Genomic DNA, 20,151 nt, shown 5'->3' with positions numbered 1-20,151 from the left:
AATAATATTAACTTGTTTTAAACTAGCTTTACTTAAGTACAATAGTGCCTTTATTGTTTGATGTCATTTAGCTAGAAGAATTGGAAACACCTAGCAAACTCAGTGTGTGTTCTAAAAGCTCAGATTTTAAAAGGGAACATGAGTTTTGTAAGATTGCACAAGATATGGAGAAATAATGAAGCGTCTTGGACAAGACTCATGCTTCAGTAGCATTTGTTGGAAGAGGAGAAAGAAAAAGTCTAAAATATTTTCTAGTTTTGTATGTTTGTGTGCCTACGGTTTACTAATTATTCCAAGAACAAGGATTGATTTTTTTAGAAGTTCTAAAAACAAAACAAAGCCAATATTTTTTGATGGGAGTTAAATTGCTGTGATCTAAAACTGGTGAGAAGGTTTCAGTGTATACATGAAATTACTTCAAAATAACATATATATTTGAAGTGACACTTCTTTTGCAGTCTTTTATCTGTGTGTGTTCAAATACCAAACACAACAATAACACTTTTTCAAGTGCAGGCTTCAGGAGTAGTAGGAGGAGTCTTAAAGCTCTTAAAATGTCAGCATCTAAATGATCCCAAAAGATTAATTCCTTTGATGTTGGTTTTGAGCACTGGAAATGAGATTTTTGTGATCAGAGCTCATTGTCCCGTATTCTCAATGCTTAGCTCCTTGGTCAGTTTAAGCCAAATTTGCAATGCATGGAAATTCCACGTGACATTTAATTCCTGCAAGCTTTGGTAATTGTTTCCATTTTAAGTGACTAAATAGAGGAGAAATTTCATTTTCCCTTTTTGAAAGAGCAGCAGTGAAGCTGCCCACCCACCCTCCAGACTGCCAGTGAGAGTTCTTGGGAACAGGCTTGGTCAGTAAAGAAATCACAAGTCTGTCTGAAACCAAGTTATGAAACAGTTTGCTAGTAACAGTGACTAATAATAAAAAATATTTCTTCTTTGTTTCCAACAGATTTGTAAATAGGGCTGCGAAAGCTTTTTGGATAGCAGAGCTGTTCCAGGTTTTGGCTTGCATACCCTGGTTTATAGGACTAGAAGGAATCTGTGGGTTTTTCCTCTTCCTGGAAGTCATGCTGGGAAAGGAATTCTTAGTACAAAGCTATGGAATTGGCAGTATACAGTGCAAAATGATATTAAAACTGGAAATAAATTCTGTCATAACAGCTCTCATGTACTTAGACATTAATGTATTAACTCCAGAGGTTTTGAATTTATTAAGTGAAATGGCTGCCATGTAGCAATTATTTCTGCTGTAATCCCTGCCCTGTTTGACTGTGGCCTTGGGAGAATGAACACTGTGGCTGCCATGGATATGCCAGTGTTACTGTTTGACTTAAAATAAAAAAAGTATTCTGTGTAACTTTTATATTTTTAGGTGTTTATGTTTTTATGAACTTGGTGGTCCTTCAGTAAGAAATATTTCACAATTAAAATATGTCGGAGAGAAAAAAAAAAAAAAAAAGAAAAAAGGAAGGAGACTTCTCAAAATTGGAAATTTTAGTGGGGAGAGTTGTTGAAATACTAGGATGGAAGGATTTCCATCTTGCATTTTAAAAAGTACAATTAGACAGCAAATGGACAGGAAGAATCTGTGGAAAGGGGATGTTTTTTCTTTGAGTGTGAAGTAAAATTGTGCGTAATGAAATGTAAGGACAGTAAAGCCATCTATATTGTAATTACAAGTGAGGATGGAATGCTTGCTAGAAAGAAGTTACTAGCATTTGCAACATTAGGAAGTTCAAGTTTTTGTCTCGCCCATCAGAGATGGTTCCATTCTCATTGCTTGCCTGTCATCTTTTTTCTGCTTAGGGCAACTATGCAAGTGCTTAAGTTTGTTCTGATTAGATTATGTATAAAAGGTGGTGTAAGTATTGTTTATACAGTAAAAACATGGATAAGCAGAGGATACAGCAAAGATTAAGATCTTCAAGCACAAAGCTCTGTGTGTATTCTTCTGGGAAAAAAATAACTGCTTCCTGTCACTTGATACTGTATCATTTTTCAAATCCTGTTGGGATGCCTCCCAAAGGAAGATAAAAAAACCAAATATATATTTATAATTAAACACAAATTAGACCAATTTTATGTAATTTATACTACAAGCATTAAAAATGAGGCTTATTTTTGTGAGAGGTTAACATGTAAAAGGAAATAATTTTCCTGAGTCTCCTATCTATTAGAAAATTAAAACTACTTTTTTATTAGAAAGTAACTAAAAATAATTGAAACCAGTTAAATTCAAGTATAGGATTTGTTTTAATATTTGTGTAGAAAGTGTAGAAAGGTAAACAGACCTGAAGTATTTATAAAAAGAGCTTGTATGGAAGCTTGAGAGTAGCTGTAGTATTTATAACTTATACTTGAATTTTTGTGGTAAACTGATTTATTTTTTTTTAATTGTTCTACATCTCACTGTAAATAAAACATGATTAAGTTTTGGTGAGAATATTGCTTCCTTAGCAGATCTACTCTATTGGACAACAAATTGAAATAAGAGGTTTACAAAAAATCCTTTAATGTGAAACTCAATGAATCGTGATCTGTGTTATTAAAAGACAAGTCTGTTTTGCTATTTGGAGACACATGGAATATTGTTTGTAAAGTTATGTATACAGCAAAAAAAACCCCACAACCTATTGATTTTGATGTCTTTGAATTAAGACAGAAGTGTGTGCATGTTGTATACATACATTCTAATTTTAGGGCCATGTTGGAAATCATAGAAAAGTAAACTGTAACTTGCTTTTTTCTGTTGGTGTTATGATCATTGATCATACTTTCTTCAGGGTGATCTTTATTTTGATGTAATTGGCTACCTTTGTTAAAACTTTTTCTTTCTTCCCAAGTCGTATGTCATGAAACCTCAAACAGTGTCTTTTCCAGAATACTTGCAAATGATGCTTAGAGAGGTAATTCAATTTTCAGACTCTAATATTTCATGTGCTGAAGGAAGGCTTAGGCTGCTTTTGATTGAGACTTTTCCTATTTTATTGAGCAGTGGTGTTCCAGGATCAAGCTGAATTGCACAGCATAAGAAAGAAGCAGTGAGCATTTGATGGAAGCACATAATAAAATGCATCAATTGTGTCAGCACCTCGTTGCAGTCACATCTGGCTTACTGTCAGGGTACCATTAGATTCCTCTGGTTTTATGTGCCAAAAATAATATGCTTTGTAGTTAATGGAACTAGGATATTTGCAGTTTGATTAAAAAAAAAAATCATCCTATTTTCTTTTCGATCTTTGTTGGGCTTAAGTTCAAATTGATCACAGCCTTGTCTCCTTAAAATTTTACGACTGAAAGATCAATTGTTCTTTTGATCTATTTCTTTCTTTCTCTTATTACAGTGAATCCAGCAGCCTGAGCAGCAGTGATGCTGGTTTGTTTACCAATGATGAGGGAAGACAAGGTATTGAAACAATCTTTCCCTTCTCCACCCCTCAAACAACGTCAGTTGAAATTCCGTAAGCGTTAGAAGTTACTTCGTAGGTTAATTACTATATTTCAGTTGCTATTACTATTTTAATGAGTGGAAGTGTAGCTTGCTTTCTGGGTTTTTTGAAATGTTACTAGGGGTTGTTCTGAATCCACGACTTAGTCAAAAGCTGTCTTGAAAAGTAGTCTTTGTAATATAGTAAATTTACTTACAACATGAGTGTCTCCAGAAGGTTATCTATACTAAGTTTTAATTCTTCACTTGCTCCAATTTTTTGACAAGACTTTGTAATCATAATACTGCATCTCAAAATATTTTTGAGGCGTCTATTTTTCTTTCTTCTAAATTGATATGGCAGGATTTTAGAGTTCTTTTTCATTCAGTAGTTTGCTTGAAAAGTAGTTCAAACAAACTACTTTTCCAGCAGTCTAAGATTGAGATTAGAAGATGCATGGTATTTAAGTCTCTCCTCAAAAATTTTTCTTTACTCTAAAATGCAGTGAAAATTTGAAGCTTTCTTCCAGTATGCATAATGTTCCCTCATGTTTTTATGTGATAAAACTATTAAGGATGGAAATATAAGACTTTTTTTTCAGTTTCAATGTTTTTTACCGTCTTTAAATGCAACACATTTTACCTGTATTATGCTAGTATCTCAGTGCCCATCTCATGGACTAGAAACCTGCTGTCTTTGACAGTATACAAAAATGAGGTAAAAATAGACTCTCAGGTGATTTAAGACTTGCTTTTCTGTCGGTAATTTCAAGTTAGTGGTAACTGAGATTATTTTCTTCTGCAGTTTGCCACAGACTATGTGAGTGTGTGCAAGAAAACAAATCTCAACCCCTTCCACAGTAGTGATTCTGGTTAAAGGAAATGTTTCTTGGTGGTGGTGTTTGTATGTGTCTTTTATTGTTTGGTTTGGCTTTTTTCTTTAGTTATTTTGTTTTGGGTGTTTTTTTGGTTGTTTTTATTTTGGTTTTGTTTGGTTTGTTTCTTTTTTGTTGTTGTTTTTTTCTACTGTCTATCTTCAATTTTAACATTACAATAGGGAGACTTAAAACAGGTGTTACATTCCTTGCTTAACAGTAACTTGTACTACATAAACTGTAGCTCCCAGTCTGGGTATCTGTTTTCAGTTGTGCTAACACATAGCTTTCTTGCAGAATTTAGACTCTCTTTGAAAGTTTAGATTGATCTTTTAACTTCAGATGAAAAGTATTTTGATATCAGAATGTCAAAAGGATTTCCTTTTACTTCCTTGTATACATTTCTCTTTTGGCTTGGAAATTTTAAAACTTTTGTCCTGTATATTTGTGTAATATGTCCTACCACATTTCATGTTTACATAAATTTTGGAAGTACACTTATGATATATTTGTATCAATATTTGTCCTTAAATTCTGAACTAAATTATCTAAATCTCTGAATAATATGGTTGAAAATGTACACTTACTTTGTTTTTCTTATATTTTTCATGGGAAGAGAAAAGGGGAGGGATCGGTGAACAACAGTGTTCTTTCACTGGTGTGTTGTTACCGTTTTAGTGTTTGTTTTTTACTATAGAACTGTAATTCTTATTTTTACCTGCTTGATTTTTGTACCTTGATTCAGTTTGATTCTAATTTTCAAGCTGAAAGTCTTAGGCCTGAAATAATATTCTGAAACATAAAAGAACAACAATAATTAAACTTGGGAAGGATATTGTTGGGACAAAACATAATTTTCTTAATCTCTACTTTGAACTAATTATTTCCTTGCTGTGATCAGAAGACCATTAGCTTTGCACTGAATCTCAGACATTCTTATATCTGTGCTATAGCTTTGGTTTTGTGAGAACTTTTCCATGAAATTGCTATCAAAGATCCTACTGCAAAACCAATTTTTAAAATTTTCTAATAATACTTATTCCCCCAAAGGAAATGCTAGTGATTTTTATCTTTGTACTTGCTTTATGAAAATGAGGTTATTTTGTCTCTGTTAATTGATTTATAGCTCAGGTAAGACACATTAAAAATTAAAAAAAAAAAAAAAAAGTAGGAGAAAATAAATCTGATAAAGGCAAAGCCTAGATGAGATAAACAAGGCTGGAAGAGGAGAGGATGGAAAAGTATTAAGGGACGAACTGGCCTGTTTTTAAAAGCTAGACTGACTCCTGTCGTCCCGGTGTCCCTCCTCCAGGATAGATGTTCAGAACATAAGCATTATGACCTCATTTTTAGTTCAAATTTTCTGCACTTCTGACTTCATGTTCCGGCTAAGTCAAGTGGAGAACCAGAGACTGATTAATGCTGCCTGGTGAAATACTTGGTTTAAATGATGTGCCTGCCATCATTCAGAAGTTTGGGTAGCAAAGGATGGCACAATCCTGTTCTCCAGGGCAATATTTGTTCATTTTGTGCCTCTGAGTTTAAGAACAACATATTGCAGAAAAATACTATGTATAAAACCCTAATTAATTCCCAGAACATGTTCATCCTATGGGACAGACGTTCTAGAAATAGAGTGATCAAAAGCCACCATTTCTTCAAGCAGTTGGCCAAGTCAGTTAAATAGTTGAATATTTAGTTCTGAACTTCAGAGTGCCTGACCTTGCAACTTTTAAGATTTCCCAAAATTGTTTCAGAAAGCAAATGGAAGTAAATTGTCTCACAGTAACTGTACTCTACTGTGCACAGGCTCTTGGAAGACTTTCAGCTTTTATAATTTGATTCAAGAAAGCCCCGTGTAGCTATAAGTGGGCGTAGTAGTGGAGTAACTGCTAGATATATTTTAATTGTCATCAATTGCTAAGATAAAGTTGCCAAGACTTAAATCCTGTGTCCAGCTTCTAATATGTGGTGCTCCATCTAACCTTTTTATAAAACCTTTATAACCTTTTCCTTTCCAGCCTGCCTCTGTTACAGTCTCGTAGCTTTTTGCTTGATTTGTTCTCTTCCTATGATGTTCTCATCTGAGCCGCGCCATGCTTGTCCTCTTTCCCCAAGTTAGCCAGGTGCTTGTGTTGGGTCATGTGAGAGGGCAAAAGCAGCTCTTTCGTTGTGCCTCGTTCTTCTGTCATATTGCCTTTTGCCAGAAGTGATTAGTACCCAATGCTTTCCAATCCCAGTGTGGCAAATGTTTTTCTTCTGTGAAACATTGCCTACCCTGTACAGTTGTCCAGCAAAAGCTTAAAGATCACAGAAGATGCTCAGTGCAGGTACAGTCAGTGAAGGAGACAGCTGCTGAACTATTAACAAACCTCAAGTTAATTCTTACAGGCTGTTTTGCATTTATTACAGACTTTAATTATAAGCGGTGTTATGCCCAGTGTAGAAAACTTTTGCAAGAAGAGTTTCGAATCAAAATGTCTAATCTTACATTGCAATGTATAATACAACTCTCTTGTAGGCTTAGCAAGTAGCATCATCTGCAGTTTCAAGGCACTTTACAGGTGTGCTTTGTAAGTTAAAAGTGCTTTAAGTAAAGCTTTCAACACAATGTTAACAAAAGTGTAACATTATTCGAACACTACTTGGTATTATTGCTGTTTTGGGGAAAAAAAAATGTCAAACTGCAAGTATATTCTTTAATGAATTGTATAATGTGGTTATGGCAAATAAAACATTATATTCTGTGTTCCTAGTCCATCTACACCTACTAGTACACTGGGGGAACTTCAAAGTTTGACTTAAGACCTCTTAAATCATGACGTGCAGCACTTGAAATGTCCTTTAAGATCTAAGCAAGTAGGAGGAAAAATTATATTAATTAAGTGTTAAATAGTTAAAATTGGAGAAGGTCAGGGAATGTCAATTTCCACTGTGGATGTGGCTGAGCTTTCAAAGATAGCTGTTCATTATTTTATGATTAAACATATATTCATTACTGTGTCCTTTATGAAGATGACCCACTACTGACTCAGTATATGAGAATTCCATCCTTTTGTCTTCTGTAGTGGGAAACTAATTTGGACCTTGTATAACATGTCAGTAACTGCAGGTGTCAGGTTGTCATTCTCCATATATAAAATAAGTGGAATGTGCAATACCAGGTATAATCACCAGCAGTTTTGGACTGTTGTGACCAATTAATTTGTCTTTGCAGGTGAAAAATAGTATTAACTTGTTGTATATGACCCGAATAGTTGAAATCCTAAATATTGCATGTGGATTGCTGTGGCAGAGGTGAACATAAAGCTGAGATCATGTGTTGTCCTTGGTCGAATTTATTAATGGCACACCTGTGCAGTCCTCCTACCCAAGGGCAGGGTATGATGTTATGTTGGACAAGCAGGTGGGAGAATGCCTTCATGTGAAGTTTTCCTGCTTGAATCAGAAGAACTAGCTGTTTAAATGGTGTCTGAATGGTGTCCTGCTATCGTTTTTGCCAAGCTGGCTCTGTAAAGTGCAGAGGGCAACCTGCAATGTGCCTCTGTGGATGGTTAACTTAAGCTCCTGCTTTCCTAAAACTACCAGTGTGTGTTATAGTGAGTCTTCCCATGTTACCTAATGATTATTAGAGGTGTTAGCAGTGGTTTTGTTTTGTGGTGTTATTTTGTTTGTTTATTTTTAACCTAGAAAGCAAGAAACTGGTTATAGAAATGAGAGTAGCACACGAATAGCAAAGAATACCCTAGGATGCTATTGCTCTCTGTGTGTGAATTGATGGGTAATGGAGCAGCACAGTGACAAGCGATACTTGTGGGACACTGATGCCCAACTCTCTTCACCGTAGCCCTCAAAGTAGGTTGTGGTTGTTACAGGAAATCACACACACATGTGACTGCTATGGAGGGTAGTCTGGCCATTTGGAAATAAAATGAGGAAGAAGGGGAAAAACTGTCTGTTTGCAGTGGAAAGTCTGTTTGTTATAATCCTGCATTGCTATAGCTAGAATAAGATTCAGGTGAAGATATTTTGAACATGAAGGTGATGGTGATGTAAATGGGGTTTGTGTCCATAGGGGAACCATAAGAAGCCTGCATAAATCATTTTCTAAACTTCTTAAAGGGGAAGAGAAGTAATTTAACATGAAGGAGTGATAATTACATAAATATGTAAACTCAATAGTACAGAAGTGAAAATTAGAGAAACAGTAACTGGGGAGAGGGGAAAGCTTATAAATAAGCCATGAACTGAAGTGCCTTGAAATTTTAGAATTGAAGTTGACATTTCTGAGACTTAAATTGATTTTATTTTTTTTATCAGTATAGTTATAATTGAATGTAAATTGCTTTGAAGTAATCCCTTGAAGCATTAGCATTACCCACAAACAAGGTTGTTGTATTTTAAATATATGGCTAGAAGAATGCATGGACTCAGACATCAGTCTCTGGAGATCTGGAGGTGGTTTTACTTTTTCTGTAGCTTGGAAGAATATGAAAATTTGCTTTAGTCTTGTGCTGAGTAGAGGTTCAGCAGCCTTAACAGGAATCTGCAGTGAATCTTTTGAAGTAGTTAGAATTTTTAATTCCGAGAAGTTCACATGTGCTACAGATTCTGTTGCCTTTTCAGAGCTGTAGATTTAGTAGGATAAAGCTCAAGTATTTGGTTACAAAACTCTTGAGCTGGAGGCCTCTGTGTTACTCTGTAACATATGTAAGAGGCTGGGAATCCACCAAATGGAGTGATCTTCCCTGACTCTTGGAAAACTGCATCTCTTCAGGGTGGAGCAACTGGGGAACAAAATACCTGTGGGCACTTTCACCTGGATAAGAATAGTAGTCACAGGCTTATGCTTGCCTCTAGGTAATAATATGATTGAAAATAGTCAAAGGATTCAGAGTTGTTTAACGTATATAGACAAGGAAGCTAAAACCCAGATATGCCTGGATTCTGCTGTCATGTGGGAAAAGCTACAGTGTTCAGATCTTAAGTCCTTTATTCTGCCTTTGTCAGTAAGCAACGTAAGTGCTTAGGGAAGTGTACAATAGCATAACAGGTGAAATGTCTTAACAGATAGTTGCTTAACATAATAATATTCTTATTGCGCACAAAGGAAAAGTAACTTTATATTTTTTCACAAAGAACCATTGTTGAGCATATAGTGAAGATACCAGTTTTCCATAGCCACTGTTTGCTTTATTGTGCAGTCCACCAACCCAGTCTTAAATTCTAGCTCTTTGTTTCAAGACTGTATTGCACACCTCTTACAGGCTTCTGTCCTTGAGCTGATTGCAAAACCCAATCTCAGAATTCTCTGCTTACTTTCATAGCTGAATTATGTGTAACAAGACTTCTTTTGAGTTCCTGATAGTATTCCTTATTAGAGCTCTGATCTTATGACAAAATATTCAAAGTTTATCTACGTAAAAGTTTGGAAAATCTGAACAAAGGAATTCAAATTTCATTCAGAACCAGAGATCAATCTAATGAAAGGGTGGGATTCTCCTTCCACCACTGCCACTGTTTAGTAGTCTTAGACATCCTCCAAAGAAACCATATGTGGCTGTAACAAAACAAGGATAGAATTAGTTGTGAACGCCTTTGTGAAATGTCATAACTATAACTGAGGATCAGAATAAGTATAGAGAGTAATCTGAAATGTGTCAGGAGCACAAAGAAATTCAAAGTCTTGTTTGGACCTATGTTTCTCTTTGCACTTCTGTTTTCCCTTCATCTAAAATTCCTGTTCTCTAGTCTCTGCAAATGTTGCCGTTAGTAGTGGTCATTAAAGATGTAAGGATCACATTTCACCTGCAAGTGATCAGTGAGGGCCCTTATTCTATATTTTCTTGAAGTACTTATCTTCATGAATGTTTACAACTGTTTAAACTTGTGCTTGGTCTTGAAGTATTCTTTTCATTGGAACAATTTATTTGGAGAAAATGTGTTGAATTTTATTTTTCCTCAAATTTTGGCTCAGGTTTTCATTTTTTTTTTTTTTCCCCACTGCAGGATGGAGTGGCAATGAAATTTTACATGAATGCTTTTTGTTCTTGAAAATTGTCTAATAAATCTTATATTTGTGTCTTGCTTAGTCCTGCCTAATTAAAAATTGAAATGCCAAACAATTTATATGCAGAAATAGTGAGACATGCTTTGGATACTTGGAAGTAGAATTAAAATATAGAGCACATCCTTTGAAATTTAGTTCTTGTAAGTAAGAAAGGAAACGTGCCGTGTCTTAAGATATTTTCTGTTCTTTTCCAAAACTACCTGGTTCGTGTAAAAGAACATGTTTTAAAACAAACATAGCAGTTTCTTTTCAGTTGCCAGTGGGATTATGAGCCAAGTTTAAGATCAGATTTTCAGTCTTGTCTTACTTTTGGCTTTAAATCCAAATATTTTAATACTGCATCTAGAAACATTGTCAGTAAAAATGACCAGTTTTGTGGTATAATGCAGTATAATTCTCAGTCACATGATACTGTCAGTTTTCATTTAAAATCAACTTTTTCAAAACTTATTTCTAAATGAATTTAATCAGATTAACTTCATTTAGTCACATCTGTTCATGATTGTTTTGCCCTTTTACTTGCCATACAAATCATGAAATTAAGCTAATTATATACCATTATCAGCTGCAAAGAACTAGTTTCATAGTTTTATACCTTTTAATTCCCTGCAGGAGATTAAAGCTTGTTTTTTGTTAATATGTAAAGTGCAGTAACTTAAATGGATTTCCCTGCAGTTATTGCCAAAGGATTAACTAGTTTATTATTGTTTTTTCACTGTTGTAAATTGGTTTTAAAACATTACATTTTATGTGGTTTCTTTGATGGCAATGCTTGTCATGGTATTGAGAAACATTTGCCAAATAAAACTGCTATATATGAGTAATTGTTATATATGCAAAAGAAGTTATATATTGTTATAAAACAAAAGCAGTAATTGCCCTGTCAGAGTCATTATTGCTGGTAACATCTGGTTTTTATCTCTGCTGCTCCTCCCTCTTTTTTGGGGGGATACTGCCCTCCCACAGGTGATGATGAGCAGAGCGATTGGTTTCATGAAAATGAACCTGGTGGAGCATGTGGAATTACAGGGGTCGTTCCATGGTGCGAACAAGAAGACTCTACAGAACTGGAGAGAGAATTGCCTGATCCAGTCTTTGAAAGTATTTTAACTGGTGCTTTCCCTCTTATGTCCCGCTCAGGGAGGAGAGGTAAGTAGCAATCAAGCAAATGCAAACTGTAGAGCCACTTCAGTACAGTAGAAAGATGTCTGTGGATTATACAAAATACGTAAAATGTTGACAAGATCTTGGAGTTACTGGTTTGTTTCCTTGAACTATTTCATTTTTAAGATATCATTAGAGAGAAAGAATGAAAAAACCCATCAGTGATCAGAAAAGTCAGAAAGTGTAAAACTTGGCTCATTTCAATAGCCTACTCTTCTATTTGTTGTCTTGATGTTTGCATTAAGAACTAAGTGTTATTTAAAGTGAATTTTTACATTCCATTTTGTCCATTGCTTCTGTGCTAATGCTTAGAATTTGGTAGAAGTTAATTAATTCAAAGGTTGGAAAGGCTAGCGTGACTGTCTGCTTTGCTTTATGATTGGGCCATGTTGTCTGCAGAGAAGAGAGAAGGGTTCCTTTAGAGCAAGGTTTGAGATTGTGACTTAGAATTTTTTTTGTTTTCTTCTTCTTTAAACTACTTCAGACAACAGTGGATTCAGTGTATCCAGTGGTAAGTCGTACCAGGGTTTGATTGTGTTTACAGCTAGGAACCCGTTCTTGTCTAAAGATGGAAGTTGTCAGACCTCAGCTTGCTGCCAAAGAATTTTGTTGTACCTTCTGTCTGCCACAAGGATTTCTTTTGCTGTTCAAATACAGGTCTTTTATAGGAGCCCTTTTAAACTACTCTGCATACTATGTGCATTGAATTCTGTTTTGAGGCTTATTTTCCAGAGGCTTGGAATTGTGTCTGAGGACTTGATCCCTGCATATTCACCAGCTTTAACATTTTCTAGTACTAATAAAGTCGTAAGTGATGCAAAAATCACTTTCTACTGTAGTGCAGTATGCTCTGGTTATGCAGCTAACTGTGCATAGAACAAGGATGGCAGTAAGAATATCCACAGAAATGTATGTTCAACTAATCCTTTCTCTCACTTTTCCCATTCTGTGCTTTTTTTTTTTCCACCAGTACCATGTTTGACAATATTAAGATGTCTTTGTTTAACTGAAGTCAGATTAATAGATTGGTATTTCATGTTGAATTTGATTTGTTATATGGTATAGGAAATATTCTTAAATTGATTCATAACTTCTTTTTTTTAGGTTTCCAGAGTAGATTCAGTCATCTTCATGGAATGCCAGCAAGAAACATAAAGAAGGCTTCAGGAAACCAGAATGCATTGGTAGGTGCTTTTATTATTGGAAGCTAATTTGCACCGTTCTTTTCTTAATAAGCTATATGCCTCTCATGCTTGTTTGCTAATATTGTAGATAGGTAATGGAACAGTAAGACCCCAGTGCCACTGCTACCTGATATTTTTTGTTTGCTTTTTTTAATAGTTAGATTCTTCGCACTGCAATTCTATTGTAATGGAATATTTGTGTGTACTTGGATGGCAGAAATAGACTAGAGTGTTTCTCAGTACTTATTTTGAACCGAGTGAAGGAAAAGGTGTGTGGAGACATTATTTAACATTTTCAGTATGTATCTTGTGTATAGAAAAACGTGTTTCTCCCCTCTTGCAATAAAAATCAAACCAAAGTTAAAGATTTTTCTGATACTGAAAGCATTCTAGGATAGATTGGGGTACAATTCTGATTTTTTTTTTTTTTTTTTTTTTCCTCTCCCAAAAGTCTGCTTTGAAAAATCTATCCTTATTTGGTTGAATTCTGTGTGGCCTGGGGGGAAGGGTATATGCAGAAAATGTATAGCAAGTTTGTGATGCACTGTCGTAGACATCATGCATTCCTTTGAACCGAGTCTGTTCTAAGGTTGTGACTACTAATGAGATGTTTGAGGTTTTTTTAGTGTCTTCATCTCTGGGAGTAATGTTTATAAGTGAAGGAAAAAATCCAGCTGTCCTTATGTTTTTTGTACAATCTAATAATTGGATTTTCCCTTGGCTTTTCTCTAAAATAAGATAGTAATGAATTTAAGAATTTTTTATTTGGTGGGGAATATGAGGAGAAGAGAGACTTGACTTTTAAAATGAAAATGTTAAACTGTACTGCAATGAATACATTTTATTTCTTTTTTATCAGAATACTGTGTGGAAGAGTAGAAGAATCTGAGAAACTCTCTGTCAGTTTGTAATAAACATATCCCAGCATGATAAATACCACAATCTCAGTGTTCTTTATTATTTGACAACATTAAATGTTTTCAAATTTTAATTTGACTAGACAAAATAAGGTGCTTGTGAGAAATTTAAGAGCTATTGTATCTGGAGAGAATAGAAAGGACATGGTAGAAATTTAACTCATTTTGAAGAGACAAGGTTTTTATAATTGAAGTCTCTGTCCAACAATTGCCATTTGGAACTGAATAAGATGCTTTAAAACCTTGGCCTGTGATCTCTGCTGTTAGTGGTCATGAATTAGATGAATGCTATCTAGTTCTTGGTTTCCTATCTACCTATTTTTATTTTTGGTTCAGTGCTTGCTTGAGCATATCTGGGATTTGTAGCCCATTTTCTAGGCTTATTGCAATTTCACTCTGGTATTTTATAGGAGCTATTATAACTGATAGGTTAGCTTCATGGTATTGATGATACATGGCTTAACTACCCTAAAAACTGCCTTTTCTTCTAAATTGTAAAAAGGTGATTAAATTTCAAGTGATGAAGATATAGTGTGAATGCATATATGTAATAAAAAATCCTAATGTTTATTTTCTGCTACACTTTCTGGATTGTCCTTAGGAGCCCATTTTTTCTTCCAGTCATGATATTTTATATATAAAGATGGTATCATAGTTCCTTTTATAACAAAAATGCAAGCCTGTCTACTAAAGACTGATAATTCAGTTACTTCCAGTTATTAAATATATCATTTACATAGTGTTGTGAAACAAGGTTGACATGTGAATGTACCTTCTAAGCTACTATGTTTGGGCAGGGATGCATATGTAGGATGGATGTGCAGCTGGCTCTTCAGATGCAGTTTTCTGACCTTATTGATGACTGTTGTGGGCACATCTGCGTCTGTCTTTGCAAACACAGCTATATAAACCAGAGCTCATGTGCTTCCTTTTGTCAGTGATTGCTTCTTGGTGAAAATCTTTTTTAGGTACTTCAATGACAAAAAAAGAGAAACATTTAATATCTGTGACACCTGATAAGAGAGAACAAGAAGTAATTACTGCTATTAGGTGGTAACGGTGAAGAAGAGTCAGGATGCTTTTAGAAAGGTTAATATCCTGAGGAAAGAACACTGCAGACTCAACTCATTGAAAAGACTTTCTCTTTTTTAACACGGAGGAATCTAATGTCTGTATCACTGATTTTTAAAGGGAGACTGAGGAAAATAAATGGAGCTTTCTACTGAAATACATTTCGTAAAAGACACACATGATATACTGTATTCACTCTAAGGATGTCTAGTTTCTCTCTTGGGAATGTGAGCATGTAGTTAGCCCTTTGCATACAGTCTATGTGTGCTTAAACTTTTTTTGGAAAGGTTTAGCTGAAGGTTCACAATTACAACACCTAGCGAAGCCTTGAAGAGATCACTGGTTTAGGGAAGGCAAAATAGCTATGATAATACTTTGGTATATCATCATCCTCTGTCAAAAAGCGTTTAATACCCAACTTTCAATGTTTTCTTGTAAGAGAATCAGGCTGAGTGTGATTATTGCTTGCTATACACCAAGGAAACTGCCAACTTAAGTAACTTTCACACCATAGTTTCTAGAAGTAGTGGGAGCAGAGAATCAGAGGAAGAATGCTGCTCTTTATGGACCAGTTAGTGAACTTCAATTTGAAGTAGCCACGCCTGGCACTTGGATCTTCTCCAGATGCTCTTTCTGCATTTCATTGTCTAGTCGCTTAATTTGAACAAACTTGTGGGTCTTTCTGCCATCAAGTGTGCTGCCTTTGAGTCAAAACACTTTTTAAATGATCGTACAACACTGGACAAGGAAGAGAGAAGTAAAATCCTAGCCTGCAAATAGTATGAAAATCTTTGCCTAATCCAACGTGCAGGATGAGTGAGTTGTCATACAGGAGGTGACAACTGAAAAAGCTGAGCAAGAAAATAAGAGGAAAAAAAAAAATGGAATCCATAATGAAATGGTTTATCAGGCATATTTTATTGCATACAATTACAATACTGGCTTTACATGTTGTCTTTGTTTTTTGTGGCAGCATCATTCGTAACAGTACTTTATTTGAAAAGAAATAGAAAAACATGATTTTCTATGACACCATGCTTTTGATCCCAGTGGTGTGAAGTTGCTAGTAGCAACTTTGTGATTATAACTGGAAAGTGATATGTGTGCTTTCATACTGTACTAGTATTTAATATACTGTTTTAATAATGTATATTGCAGGAAATCTTACTGTGTTTGGTTGAGTTCTGCAGTTATATATATGGCCTGAACAACTGTCCCCACCCCCACATTTTATTAGGCAAAAGTTCTACAACATAGCAGTAGTTCTATAAATGAAATACTGATTTCTTAGAAGGAAGTGATTTCACTGGGCTAAAATGCAAAAAACATCATCAATAAAAATGATGCTTTCTTTCAACTCTGCCAGTTTTTTTTCCATCCATCACCTTTATGTCATGATTTTTGATTTCATTATTTTAAAGACAGCCTTCGTTTCGCACAGCCTCTGCTGTTGAGCTTGGCTATACATAGTTGTAATTATGCAAAAAGTACGTAAAGGGGGAAAGCTACATTTCAGAGACCTGTTATCTGAGGGTGTCTGGGTATTTCTGTCAAATCCTGTTACCCTTTTTCAAAAGTTCCAATATAAAAGAGCTTTTCTCAAAAACTTCTTGTGAGATAACTACTACTTCATTGACATGAGGAGTAAAGATGTATTGAGCACTAATGCTTCTTGTTAACTGCTTTCAAAATGTAACATCAAATCAAATATTTCTCTAAGTTCTTTCTAACTGAAGAAACAGACAGGTGTTCTCAGGAATTTTTTTCTTGTCAAAATATTTTGGAAACTGAGTGAAGTCATATTAGGTAAGGAACCTTGATACTCTTTAAGGAGACATTCCTTACATCTGTAAGTCAGGCATCATTTTTACAGTGTTGGTCAGAAGCCTCTTTATGAATGCTCTGCAACTTTTCTAAAAACACTCCTCCTCAAGTTAAAGTTGATTTGGTGTTGTGGAGAATTCTTTTACACTAAACGTGTGGCATATAGTCAGATAGAAAACAATTCTGTTTGGTAGGTGCATAAAATAACTTGGTTTATGGGTTTTAATTATTTTCTTCAGTTAGTAACTTTTGTCATTTGGGGTGTCTCTGTCAAACTCTGTGGAAATGAGTGGTATTAGATGATGTCTGATAACACAACTAAACTCTTGTTGGATTCCAGGCTTTCACTCACTCAATATCAGGAATACTAGGCCTCTGTGAGGATGACATTTTGATTCTTTATGCTGCTAAAGCTGCAAATGAATTTTCTTTTAAGTGGGTAGGAAGGGTACGTAGGGCATTTGGTTTTTATAATGGGGGTTTTAGTAAGCTTTCCTGTCATGGAAAATATTTTCGGCTATTAAAAGCATTTCTTACTGTGTTTTTTCCTTCTTTTTTTAAAAAAAAATCTTTTCCTTGTCTGTAATTGTCTCAAATTTATGTAAACGTAGTGAATAAGTCATACTCTCTTAATCCTTACTTTATTTAACTCAGTGCCTTAGTTTTACAACATAGAGGGAAAAACTTTCTTGAGGAGCATGTGCATTCCTGTGCTCCTTGCAGATATGGATTTTCAGACAGTAAAAAATCAGATTGTTAGCAGAGAAGGTGCTGCTCTGATGGCAGTTTAGGCCCTACCTTTGATTCTTCCTGTGTTCAGTCACTATTGACCAAAATGTTCCAGTTTTCCCAAGGAATGAGTTAAATGTTTTTCTTCTAGACTTCAGAATTTAGTCATGTTGAAATAGCTTCATCTTATGAGAAAACAAAAGGGGGGAAAAAAGAAAAAGCTTCTGTCAGATTTCAGAACCCCATTGTAAACAATGTACTTTTCAAAAATGGGATGTAAATATTGGGGATGATGTTGACTTATCTGTGATGTTCTTAACATCATGTATCTAATAATATTTGGAGAACTGCTTACTGTTCTTACACCTGCTATGTATTTTGCATAGTAAGAGGTTCTTTTTTCCACAAATTAATTTTCAAGTGCTTTTTTTCTTAAAGCTCTCTGTTATACTGATGCAAGCATAATATAATTTGTCCACCTGCTGTGGTGAGCACCTGATGGAAGAGTAAAAGCTTCTTAGTGAGTAAATTAATAGCTTATCATACTTATTAAAAGAACCATAATTGTACCTGTACCATGTTTCATAGTAGGTCAGTATTTCTCAAAGTGGTTCCCATCACTGGTAGTACCAGTGGTGGTACCCGTACTTCAAACAAGGTTAAATATTGTGATTGTTCAAGGCAGAGTGCTAGCTAGTATTAGTAGATCAGTTTTGTTAGCATAGTTGTGATTGATACAAAGTATTTTGAATTCTACCTATCCTTTTTGAGATCTGAATGGTTTAATAAACTCTGCCTATGTTTGTTTTAACTGCTAGTGATTTTTGTGTCACTTGTAATTGTCTATTAAAAATCTATGATCATTTTGGTGTCATCAAACCACTAAACAGGCACAAATAATACCACAGCATTTCTGTCTCATTTAAAGCTGCAGTTCATTAGCCAAAAAGGACCTACAGGTAACTAAAATACCAAATGTATATATTTCAATAAATCTAATGTGGGTCAGTTTTCTTATTACTTCTGTTACCTAAGAGTAACTCCTCTTCCCTCCACCATGATTAAAATAGCTAGAGGAGTTCTCAGCTTTATTTGTAACAGTTGTAAAGGCGTTAACTGGTGAAGGTGAATCTGTTTTATTTTTTTCTTCTGTATCACTTATATTGTAAAGTAGAGTGTACAGTCTTGAATTGAATTCAGTCCTGGTTTAATTCTTACAAAATACATGCCGATCAAGACAAAAAAATAGTTTAAAGGCATCAGGCAATAGCTTGTATTCAACAAAATGAAGATATCTTGTAGGTGTAACTGCTGAAACGCATTCTGTTTGCACAACAGAGCTCACAATGTTTTTTCTTGCAATATTTCACCTGTTGTGACAATCAAAGCATGCCCTGAAAATATCAAAGATTAACTTCTGTCTAGCTAAATTGAATGAGGTGACTTAGTCCCTTTTCTTGGACTCTCACTTCAAGTATAGTGTCAGAAAAAGCATCCCACTCCAGTGAAATAGTTGCCTTCCAGCAGTTGTCTCAGAAATGCCAAATGTGCTGCTTATTTTTTAAATGCATCTTGTAGTTTATTTGTGGTGACAAGTGCTATGAACTGTAGTCTGAGCAGTATTCCTTGTAATTCACCTTAACCCAGCTGCTCAAATGATAGTCAGCTGCAATTACATTTAAGTTTACTTTTAAACTGGGGCAAAGAGCATAATAATACCCCTTTTATTCTTCAGTTAGTGCCTGTCTTGAAGACATACTTATTATGTTTTTACCGCACTCTTTACAGATAATAACGATTTTGAAAACCTCTGACTTAAAAATATGAGGCGGCATAATTATTCCTCTTGTTTTCTCCTGCTGATCACAAAGAAATCCCCCTTTCTGGTGTCTGGCTGCAGGAAATGTTTCTTCTGCAGACATTTGGAATGTGCCTGTTTTGACTTCTTAAGCCTGTATTGGTTCCTTGGTTTATGTTTTAGTTGAATTCTAATACAAAATTGTCTTTAAATGTAGTCAGTTTTAGTATCCTTTATGAAAAAAATTTCACTCAGTTATGTCTATTTTAGACACTTCTTAATGCCCCAATAGAAATGTTTTGAAGAATTAATGGTAAAGCAACGTTGTCTGGTGTCCAGTGTTAGGAATTTTTCCTTGTGCTGAGCTTAATCATGTGATGCTCAGAACAGACAGAAAAATCTTATGTGTAAGAGGTGAGGAACACATGCACAAATGTACTGTGGCATAGCTGATGAGCAACATTTCATTTACACTGTAGTAGCATTATAGACGTCAAGTAAATCGTGCCAGTGATTTCAGCTAACACATTGTGTAGTATTTTTTAACTGGAAGCAAATACAAGATCAGGTACAACTCCTAAGCTGTTGAAAGTTTCTTGCTAATCATACAGTGGCAACTCATTCACATGAGTAGGTTTTTCTACTCTGCCTTGTTGCCCAGAAGGGATGGTAGGGGAGAATGAGAGGCCGCCAAAAGCATAACAATTTGAAAGCAGTCCATCTGTTTTTTTTAGTTGCATTTCATAGGGTGGCCATCTATAGGGAAAACAACGGCACTCCAGACATGTAATAGGAATACTCTGCCTATGTGGTGTTGTCTGGGTTAGTCCTGTTAATAGTGACCTTCTAGATTTGTTCTGACACGCACAATTTATACTCTGATGCGCTCATTTGTTTAGTTCTCTACCTCTGTTCTTGCTTTACTTTATGTAATACATATTTTTTAAAAAAATTCAAAAAGTGATCAATATCATTTAGCAGCACTTATTTCATCTTCATAGTAATGATTTGAAAGATAATATTTTAATCTTGTTTGATTCATAACAAAAGTGAAAATAGAAACTGCAACTTAAAATAT

The 20,151-nt window shown here is 35.0% G+C and overlaps 1 protein-coding gene across 2 annotated transcripts in view; it reads left to right on the top strand.

Annotated features, from left to right (window-relative positions):
- Positions 1-20,151, top strand: part of GPATCH2 (G-patch domain containing 2) — a 123,440-nt gene that overhangs the window by 10,665 nt on the left and 92,624 nt on the right. The window contains exons 3-6 of one of the 2 annotated variants that reach the window (XM_013371810.3): positions 3,359-3,420; positions 11,353-11,535; positions 12,655-12,734; positions 13,594-13,742. In XM_013371810.3, the coding sequence (XP_013227264.2) occupies positions 3,359-3,420; positions 11,353-11,535; positions 12,655-12,734; positions 13,594-13,623 (355 nt within the window). In that variant the 3' untranslated portion in view covers positions 13,624-13,742. Of the gene's footprint in view, positions 1-3,358; positions 3,421-11,352; positions 11,536-12,654; positions 12,735-13,593; positions 13,743-20,151 lie in introns of those variants that run through there. The other variant, XM_005499970.2, reaches the window with a different exon arrangement.

Source organism: Columba livia, chromosome 3, assembly GCF_036013475.1.
Source record: "Columba livia isolate bColLiv1 breed racing homer chromosome 3, bColLiv1.pat.W.v2, whole genome shotgun sequence".
Taxonomy (NCBI): Eukaryota; Metazoa; Chordata; class Aves; order Columbiformes; family Columbidae; genus Columba; species Columba livia.
Note: the sequence above shows the minus strand (reverse complement) of the source record. Positions and strands in the feature narration are given on the sequence as shown.